The sequence below is a fragment of the Ctenopharyngodon idella genome, chromosome 3 (genome assembly GCF_019924925.1).
Source record: "Ctenopharyngodon idella isolate HZGC_01 chromosome 3, HZGC01, whole genome shotgun sequence".
In the NCBI taxonomy this organism is placed as follows: Eukaryota; Metazoa; Chordata; class Actinopteri; order Cypriniformes; family Xenocyprididae; genus Ctenopharyngodon; species Ctenopharyngodon idella.
In genome coordinates, this window is record NC_067222.1 from 27,966,416 (window position 1) to 27,976,766 (window position 10,351).

The 10,351-nt window shown below is 37.6% G+C and overlaps 1 protein-coding gene across 1 annotated transcript; it reads right to left on the minus strand.

The window, feature by feature from the left end:
- Positions 1-126: 126 nt before the first annotated feature.
- apol (apolipoprotein L) lies at positions 127-9,567 on the minus strand. Its single transcript, XM_051888413.1, has 5 exons — positions 9,187-9,567; positions 2,883-3,470; positions 2,664-2,699; positions 1,476-1,574; positions 127-1,384 (listed from the first exon to the last, which is right to left on the minus strand). The coding sequence occupies exons 1-5, from the start codon at positions 9,195-9,197 to the stop codon at positions 451-453; spliced, it is 1,668 nt and encodes a 555-aa protein (XP_051744373.1). The 5' UTR covers positions 9,198-9,567; the 3' UTR covers positions 127-450.
- Positions 9,568-10,351: the final 784 nt, after the last annotated feature.

Consider the following 10,351-nt stretch of genomic DNA (forward strand, 5'->3'; position numbering starts at 1 on the left):
AACACATGTGATAAAAAGCAGATGCTTTCACTGCGATATACAAATGAGATGTGATCAGACCACTTATCTAAAATATAAAGTCCATTATTAATCATAAGGCCTACACACATAAGACACACACATGAGTGAAATTACATTTTTAATCATTTTTATATGTGATTTGACAGTGTAAATCTTATGTACACATGTAGGATAAAGTTTTTAGCTTAGACTTCCACCAGTATGTAATGATTTTTAACTTTCAAAACATTTGCCATGTGCTATAAATCAAGCAGATCTCATTAATACTTTTACTAACATGAATTATTAGCAAACCAGAAAGCTTGAAAAAAGACGTTGGTGTTAAGTTGTTAAAATTATTAGTGTTCCAGAACATCAGGTCTAACTGTAGGTCTAAATTAGTGTTCATCTCAGGTCTTTTCAATATTGAAAGCTACTTTTTAAAGCTGTTTAAGGAAGAAAAGGTTGCTCCAACACTTCCTGACTCATCCTAAACCTCCAGATTCCTATGCATAAGGAATCATGGATCTTCTGCCAGGCCTCCAGTTCAGTTTTCCACAGAGCTGTTCTGGATCGAATGAGCTGAGAGGCCTCACTCTTGCTCCCTTTGGCCAGACTTATACTGTCTTTGCAAATAAAAAGAACATCTAAGCCAATAAAGAGGGCATTTAGAGTGATGAATCCAGCTCTAGCAGACTTTGAGAGAGCTAGTGGTGTCCCTTTCGCCAGCTGTCCAATGTCGGGAAGGTCTGCAGCCAGTTTGGGAATGCTACGAGCACTTTGTGCCTCCTGGAGCCCAACCTTGGCTGCAGTCGCAATCACCTCCTCAGTTTTGAGTATTTTAACAGCTGAAGCTGCATCTACCAGAGCATCAATACTTTTGGCCACTCCTCCTGCACGAGCTATCAACTTTCCTGCTATAAACATATCCACAACATCGGGTTCCTCTACACGCTCCTCACTACTGGCCTGCTCCAGACAGTCTAGAATCTTCCCCACATCATCCATGTATCTCTGGAAAATGTTCTGTGCATTTTTCCCATGGTGATTGTTGACTGCTGCTTCAGTGATGCCTGTAACCATACTGTTGACCCCACTGGTCACCCCCAGACCGACACCTGTCAGAGTGAGAGCCAATGACACTCCTGCAGTGACGGGGGCAAGGGCAAGACCAACAATGGACAAAACACCCCCTGCTATCCCAACCGAACTGCCAGCCACAGTGGAGATACTGGCCCCCATCTTCATCTTGTCCAGCTGAACTGCACTCTCCTCCAGATCTGACAGGAACTTCTCCATTCTAGAGTGACACTTACTGAACAAACCAATGAAGTGCAGAGCGTGGTCCTGAAAAATGAAGGTCAGCTTTGTGTGCTGGTCCATCCTAGACAATAACAGAAAAAATAGTTTACCAGAAATCTTTCACGATACACCTGAGTGTGAAGAAAACATCAGAGCATAAAAATAGGTCTCACCTTATTTTGCACAACTGCTTCAAATGATCAAGCATTTTTTGCATGGAGTCCTCACTCAAGACCAAGCTGAACGTCACTACAGGCTGAGCCTTCTTACATCTGTGAAGAGTTTCAGTAGGATTAGCAAAGACTCACCTACAGTGCTGCTTGAAAGTTTGCAAACCCCTTGCAGAATCTGCTAAATGTTAAAGCAACACCATGTAACTTTTTTGTGTTCAAATTTTACAAAATTTATATAATGAGCAAGTACATCATGAATTCATTTTCCAAACCGTGTTTTTTGTCTTATCCTGAATCACTACAGTACACCTATAACAAGTGTTTATATTCTGACTATTTTAGACCGGTCGGGTCGGCACCGCTGCGGAGCAGCCCAGTACCTGCGTGACTCGTCATATACATAAACAGAGAGAAGTAGCTCCAGCTACAATATTCTTCCACAAGATGCATGCAGTTTTGTTTACTAACCGCTAGAGTGCCAAAACTTCCATGGTGTTGCTTTAATTATTTTAACAAAATAAGAGAGATCATACAAAATGCATGTTCTTTTTTATTTAGTACTGTCCTGAATAAGATATTTTACATAAAAGATGTTTACATATAGTCCACAAAAGAAAAAAAAAAAAGCTGAATTTATTAAAATTATCCCTTTCAAAAGTTTATATACTTTAATACTGTGTGTCGTTACCTGGATGATCCACGGCTGTTTTTTTTTTTTTTGTGATGGTTGTTCATGAGTCGCTTGATTGTCCTGAGCAGTTAAACTGAGCTCTGTTCTTCAGAAAAATCCTTCAGGTCCAGCAGATTCTTTGATTTTCCAGCATCTTTTGCATATTTAAACTAGGAGTAACTGTGATTTTGATTTGATGGATCATCAACGACACAGTATTAAGAATCAAGGGTATGTAAACATTTTTTTGAACATGGTCATTTTTTTAAATTCAGCTATTTTTTTTGTTTTTTTTGTTTTGTGAACTATATACGTAAAAATCTTGTAAAATATGTATTTTTACTATAAGTAAAATATCTTATTCAGGACAGTCCTAAATAAAAATAACATGCATTTTGTATGATCCATCTTATTTTGTTCAAATAATTAACATTTTGCAGATTCTGCAAGGGTTTCACAAACTTTCAAGTAGCACTGTCATCTTACCACAATCTTACCCTAATATTTATAATACTTACTTGTAAGTATCTTCAATCCACAAAAAACTCTTGGATCTATGAGAGAAAAAAATGTAGAAAAAATATTAATTATTGATCTAATTATGGAACTAAGCCTTCAAATTAGTTGATTTAGTAAATGCCACTGAGATTATTTTGATAATCTGTGTGTATTTACATGTTTATATGATCAAATTACTATCCTTTTAAAATGAACATTGCCTGAATATCACTACTTACTTTTTCTCCATTCTCTCACAGATCTGTTCTGTGATACGAATGTATTTGTCTAGTTGAAAGGCCAGGACGTCCAGGTTATTGAGTGAAGGAAGGAAGAAGGTTTCTGCATTTCGTTTGAAGTGGATGAGGAGAGGAGAGGTCATTCTGGCAGCTGTGATGACTGATCGCACATTTTCAGGACTCTCTCCCTTAGGCAAGAAGCTCCGTCCAGTGAAGACAAACAGTGAGGTGACTGTGAGCTTCTCCACTGCATCCAGGAAGTGGTCAAGTTTCTCCAGCCCCTCAAGTGTGTCCTTCAGGACGGCACCCAGTTCCTTCTCCAGCTCCTGGAGTCTGGAGTCAGCTGTGACCTGAGTTAAACCACTCCACAGGTACTGCCCAAAAGCCTTGGCTTTGTTCTCAGAGCGCTTAACATGGTCAAACTTAAGACTGACTTTGTCTGCTTGGTCCTTGATGTCTCTTATCTTCTCCAGCTCTGTTTCTCTCTGAAGGGTCCATTTTTGTTGTTTGTCACAGAAGTCCCTCACTGTCTGAATGTAGTTGAGTGTGTCCAACACATACTCCGACAGGAGCTCCTGTAATTGTTCCCTGTGTCACATAATCAAAACAGAGCAATTTACATAGTAACAATGATATTTCCTATCTGAATAAATATGTGATTAATGCATTTCAAAATAATTTAATCATAACTGCTTAAACTACTTAGTAGGTCATTCTGAGCAGGTAGAGCAGATTTTCAAAGAAATGTCGCCTTCCTTAACTTGTTTATGAACTCTTGTCTTTGAGCTCTTTTACCGTGACTCGTCTTTTACGTGATTCGTACCCGAGCACTTCGCATCGCAAGCAGGGGTGGGTATTGAGCCCCTGCCCATTTAATCGTGAAAGTGAAAGTGTCTTTTGCGGTCGCGTAGCGGTGCCCGAGCGTTCCCATTTCTCCGAGAATCCCGCGATTTCGCCCCTGCCCCCACGGATGTCTGCACGCCACTGAACACAAAGTGTGGCAATGTTAATCTCAGGTAATGTGTATGTGCTTTATTTAATGTTAAAAGCGTGTAACCTGACTTTGAATATCATTTAGTGCTCCAAGCTTTGTAGCCGTACTAAAAGCAACAATGGATAATTCGCCTCAGATCTTGAATTTAAACAAATGGAAGCAAGAACGTTCAAACTGTGAACAAACAAGTGTATTCTATGGCAAAGATTGTTTTAGTGGTTCAGTATGTATTTTAATAATGTTTAAATGGTGTAATATTTGTGAAATTGATTATTTACCTATCCATTTCAGCGATATGCCGTCAAGTTTAATCTCTGGTGGCGCGCAAATGCAGAGAGAGCCCGCCCACACTGTGTTCTGATTGGCTGTGGTTTTTGATTGATTGACTTGTAGTTTTACAAATGAGGACAATCTTTGTAGGATGAACAAAAATGTTTTGGTAATCATTTTAAAAATAACACTTAAATTGGATAATATTCAGACTTCTGAGCTTTGAAGTGCTGGAAAAAGTGTGAAGAAAGTGGGACTGTCTCGTCGAGGGAGTAAGGTTGGATGGCGTCATCAGGGTCTGCCATACCCTGGCTTTTGGTGAAATGACGCCACCAGAGATTGTATATTATAGGGAGATGAGAAGGTCTGTATCTCTTACCATTGGAGAAACCGTAACGGCTAACTTAATCACGTGCGGCACCTCTCAGCCTATCGTGTAATGGCAGTGACATCAGTCGCAACATTCCCTAGTCTGCCTTCTCTTAAAAAATTTTTATTTTTATCAAGCTAAAATCTACATATAGTTCCCAACGAAAGTATTGTTTAGTGTAAAACATGCTGAAGATTAGCAAACAGGTTGTCGGTTAATTAAATGATTAGCTATTTCCCCACAAAAGCTGTTTAATCAGCATAGTGAAGCCTCTCATCCATTGACATCCATTCAAAAAACGGCCGCTGGTCTCCTTCCCTGCATACCGCCAGAGGCGGAGCGTTAGCATTAGCCGTTACGCTTTTTTGGCTAAAGGTTGCAGGCTTGCCTTCCAGTGGCTTTGACGCCTGGAGCTGGGTAAGTGATGCAAACTCCAAAATATATTCGTTTACAAATCATACACTATGGTAAAAAGTGTTTTGAGGTCATAACTTAATTGTGCAAGGAGCCTTGTGAAAACAAGTCTAATATGGTCCTGTAATCATAATTGACCCTTCGTCGGGAGTTTGATTGACAGGCGATCTAACCAATCATAATGCCGAATCCGCCATTTTGTCCGACAAAGCAGTCAGGGGAGTTAGATTAACGTCGGTGGACTTGAACTTGAAAAATGGTGTGCACTGATGTCTTTCTGCGGTTAAACCAACATTCATTATGATGTTCATTCATGTTTGATGCTATAAATTAACTAGTAGGAAGAGGTGATCGTATTACGAGCCGCTTGAACTGAGGCACTACAGCGATATGTCACGACACATTAAAGAGCTACAAAACGGCATTTATTGTTTAAATTTCTTTGTTTCATATCAAAAGTAACCTGTTCCGTCTTGTCTGTCGACGCGTTGTCAGCGTCCTCTTTGCTCCGCGATGTATTTTTCACTGCGTGAGAACATGATGTATGGTGTGAGAGCAGCATGGCTTGTCGGACATAGCAACAGTAATTAAAGGGGGCGGGTCTTTGTGAACGGTCAATTGTGTGCGATTAAAAGTGCTTGCTGTTTTACTTCCTCTAATGCAGTGTTTCCCAAACGAGGTGCCATCTGGCGAGAGCAGGGGTGCCATGTGAAAACTCCTTCAAACATTTTTAAATTGCTAAAATGTGTAAAAAAATATATATATATATAAATTAATAAATAATTAATTTATTATGTACCATCAGTCTCTGATGTCCCCAATAACAACAAATAGCACACACAAATGTATAATAAAACTGCGAATCGTAAGAAAGGTTAGTCTGAATTTCTGCAGGGGTTACGCATGATTTCATCCCCATGCTTCATTACCAGTGTGTACACATATAAAGACGCCTCTTTTTCATGGTCAAATACACAGAAATATTGTCACAATGTATGTCTTGCCTCTTATTCACATAAACACATCGGCTATATCCTAGTGCTGTCAACGTTAACGCATGTGATTGATTTGATCTTTTTAACGCGTTAAAAATATTTAACGCATTTAACGCATCCGTTTTTTTACTGTCATCCTTTGACTTGCGTTACATTATGATCATGCTCTTCATGCAAATGCTTCTAAACCATGTTTCAGGTTCACTTAAACTAAAAATTGTTTTATTTTTTGGAGCCTAATAAATGTTAAAATTTATAGCTTTCAATTACACTGTAATGTTGAATGGCAATAATTAATGTTTAAAATAAAAATAATCAATTTAATTGAGACATCAGTATTAGTATCAGTGACACTGGCCTTCATTCATAAAAAGATGCCATTAAACAAGTATTTAAAATATACTGTCTTTATGTTGTTTCTACATTCATTTGAAGATTAACAGTGAAATGATCACATTATAAAATGTATTAACTTAAATTAAAAACAAGCTATCAAAATGATCCCAATATAAAAACACAAATACACTGAGTGAGCAAACATTTAGGCTAGGTGACATAGTTGTAATGGTAATTGAGCAATGTTTATATATGAATAAAAGCCTGAAATCTAAAAAAAAAAAAAAATTTCTTCTCTTCAGAAGAAATTACCTTTTTTCTTAGACTTTCAATGTGTAACAGGTATACAAAGTGTATTGTTAAATACATATACTCTTATAATTCACACAAAATTGTTTATTTTCATATACAAATATGTGGAAATAAGCACATGGTGATCACATGGTGACAAGTGTACATCATATATTTATTTTATAGAGAGAAAACACTAAGGGCGATTCACTCTCATAGAGGCTGCTTTTGATCTTTTGTGTATCATGTATGGTGTTTGTTATTATTTTCTTGTATATTGTGATTTTTCCTAGCTCTTGGCATTGTAAATGCATGGAAGAGAGAGCAACACTAAGGGCGATTTACTCTCACAGAGGCTGCTTTTGATCTTTTGTGTATCAGATTAAAAGATCCGGTGAAACTACTGCATGCTGTCCCATGTCTGTCAAACTCCACAACACAACGCAGAACAGGTTTTTTAAAAACTGGTGTCGCTGGCCGCGCATCACGCTGCATCGCAAGTCACCGGTTACAAATGGACAAAAAATTAGATAATATTAAAAATATCTATATGACAGTAGGCCTATATACGGCGGTTCTTCCCTGTGGTATTGGAAATCTATAATTTTCAAGGTATCGTATCAAAGCAGTATCGTGAAAACACTAGTGTGGTGTGCCACAAATTGTTGAAAATTTTCAAAGGGTGCTCCTAGTGTTCCTTTCTGTTAGAAACTGCAGTGATATGTACGTGTAATGTAGCTGTCTGTGAATGCAAACAATCTGCAAAGTTGTGAAGCAGAAAGTGCACGATAAATTAAGTTATTGTCTCTCAAAATAAAGAACCCTCAACAGCCTAAACGAGTTGTCAGTAACTCAAATCCCACTTCCATGATGGGTCGGGTACACAGCACTGGGTAACACATTTGCCTAATACCTGCCTATGTTCTACGGTGTCCGCCCGTGAGCAACTTGAGCCGTCCTCAAACACTGTAGCTAGCTTTTTCGTGTGGTTAACATTATGTCGAGAAGACACTGTGTCCTACGCTGTGAAAATAAATTTTTATATTCACCTCCGAATGATGAGGCTGCGATGAACCAGTGGTAAAAGTAATTTTTTCAATGACACCACAGCAGTACAATCCCAATCTTTTGTTCGGGATTCGCAAAACTCTTGCTCTTGAAAGATGGGTCAGTACCCGTTTATTTGGACCATTTTGCTCCTCTGAATCACAACCTGTAAGTGTGATTAGTATTTGAGGTTTATAATTTGTATCGATTGTTCAAAATACGTAGTTTTGAGTTTCTGGTTGATTCAGACATTTCATCATCGGACTTGGGCTCGAATTGATAAGATAAAATCGATGCCATCTTTTCTGTCCATATAAACAATCTCTTGAGAATTGATAAGCCTCCGGAGCTGTAATTCAGTTATGGCAATGGGTATTTCATTTCCGACACGTGCTGTACACGGTACACCAATCAGAGCAGAGTAGATTCACGAAAAGCCGGGCTTTAGAGAGACTGACTCTTTGAACTGCTTCGAATGAATCACTTAAGAATCTTTGAGAAATGAGGTGGTATTAAATGTATATTATGAGAAAACGAAAGTGTTTTTTGACATTGCATGCATGTAAACCTGTTGTTGGAGACTCCCAAAACAATATTAGGAACCTTAAAAATGGCATAATAGGCTAATCATATGCAAACCTGCAATAATTAAATATGTTAAATTACACATATACTTTCAGTGCTGGGTAGTAACTGGCTTACGTTACAAACTGCAATTTTTTGTCATGTAATTTGGAATAGTAACAGACTAAAACTTGTAAGCAATCTACTAGAAGTCAACTTTTTATGTATTTATCTCACATTGTTAACCAATGACTTTGCTGCTGACCTTCAATGATCAAATTCAACCATACTAATAAGCAAAAATGACTTTAAATAAACATCACATTTGTTTCTTCTTCTTTTTTTGAACTTGAACTTTATTCTTATGCATCTTATTTTTCTGCAATCCAAAATGGCAACACAGCTGAAAGGTTTGTTTGAGCTGCGCCCTCTATTGTAATTTGCATTTCACTTTTGCTGTGAAAGGGCCTTTATATTTGCCAAAAATAGAACTTTTTTTGTTATTAAAAAACAAACAAGCAAGTGATAAAAGTAATGCAAAACAAAAGTAACGTAACACATTACTTTCCATAAAAAGTAACTAACTTTTAAAAGTCACTTTCCACAACACTGGTTAGGCCTATAACATTTTTTACACTAGCTGCACAACCGTAAGTTATGGAATTCTGGTAATAAGAGCTTAATAAGACTTGCATTAAATTCCCCACAAACAAAGCTGATGAAAAGATAAATTAGTCAACTTGTTTTTCTGCATTCTTGGCTGTTGTGTTTTGTAATGTGATGCTAGGCAATCTCACCTGAAGAAAACAGTGTTTGATTCCTTAAACTTTCTCAAACTAGTTATAACGTTCTTAATTCACGTTAAAATTAGATTTTAAAGTTGTGTTGACAGTCTTTTTTTCTCTGTTTGATTACATTCTGACATGGTTTATTATTTTTTTGGACGTTGTAATTATAACCTATAAATATGAAAGAAAAAAGATTTTAACTGATCTAAAGATAACAAACAATAAATGTACCCACCTGGTGTCCATCGTAGCCTATTTCAGAGTAGCCTGCTACTCTGCTATTTCTAGCTAAGCTCTGCGGATGAAACTTGTCAAACTGAGTGGAGAAAGCAAGAGGGAAAACTGTTGTTTTTGCTCCGGACGGAGGTTTAAGTTTCGCTTTCTTTTCTGATTTTTCTTTGCTCCGCCCCTCAGCACAAAAGTTCGAGGAGTTAAAAGAATTGTGCGTTAATAACCGGTTAAATGCACTCGCAACAGCTACTCTAATGAAAAACACTTGTCACATGTTAGCGCAGTGTTTTCAGTCGTCACCGGCCCTTGACAATAAAAAAAAGGCGCATTGTATAGATGTACTGACGATGACTCAGTCTGACATTCCACAGCTCACATGCCTTTTGGGATAATGTGTTTCTTTCACCCATGCGAGGGCACTGTAAGCAAACTTATGTCTACGTTAGGGATGTTCGGTTCCACGTTTTCGGATAGATTCTTAAAGGCATAGTTCACCCAAAAACTTTCTGTCATCATTTACTTACCCTCAAGTTGTTCCAAACCTGTATGTATTTCTTTTTTCTGCCGAACAAAAAAGACGATATTTTGAAGAATATGGATAACCAAACATTTGATGGGCCCCACTGACAATGAAAAAAAAAAAAAAAAAAACAGTCAACTGTTTGGTTACTGAGTCCGACATTCTTTAAAATATCTGCAAAAGAAATAAATTCACAGAGGTTTGAAACAAAAACAAAACAAATTCAAATTTTACGATAAACAATGCAATAGGCATACAAAGAATAATTTAAGCTCACTCTTAGAAAAAAAAATGGTTCACCGAGGTTCTATATACAACCCTAGGGTTCTTGTGGGTTCAAATCTTTTGTTTCGAATCAGTGGTTCGGATCGCATAAACAAAGCCTCGTTTACTGAAATCAAGTGACTTTGGCACTCCGAACCACTGATTCGAAACAAAAGATTCATAAAGCTTCGACGCTTCATGAAGCAGTGTTTTGAAATCGCCCATCACTAGATATTGTTGAAAAGATTGATTTTTTTGGCGCACAAAAAGTATTCTCGTCGCTTTATAATATTAAGGTTGAACCACTGTACTCACATGAACTGTTTTAAATGTCTTCAGTACCTTTCTGGATCTTGAGAGGTTCAGTGACATTGCTGGCAATCCG

Coding starts and splice junctions, on each gene's coding strand:
- apol (XM_051888413.1), bottom strand. Junction 2,700..2,882: donor TGTGAGAGAATGGAGAAAAA/GTAAGTAGTGAT, acceptor TTTCTCTCATAG/ATCCAAGAGTTTTTTGTGGA. Junction 1,575..2,663: donor TGGATTGAAGATACTTACAA/GTAAGTATTATA, acceptor AACTCTTCACAG/ATGTAAGAAGGCTCAGCCTG.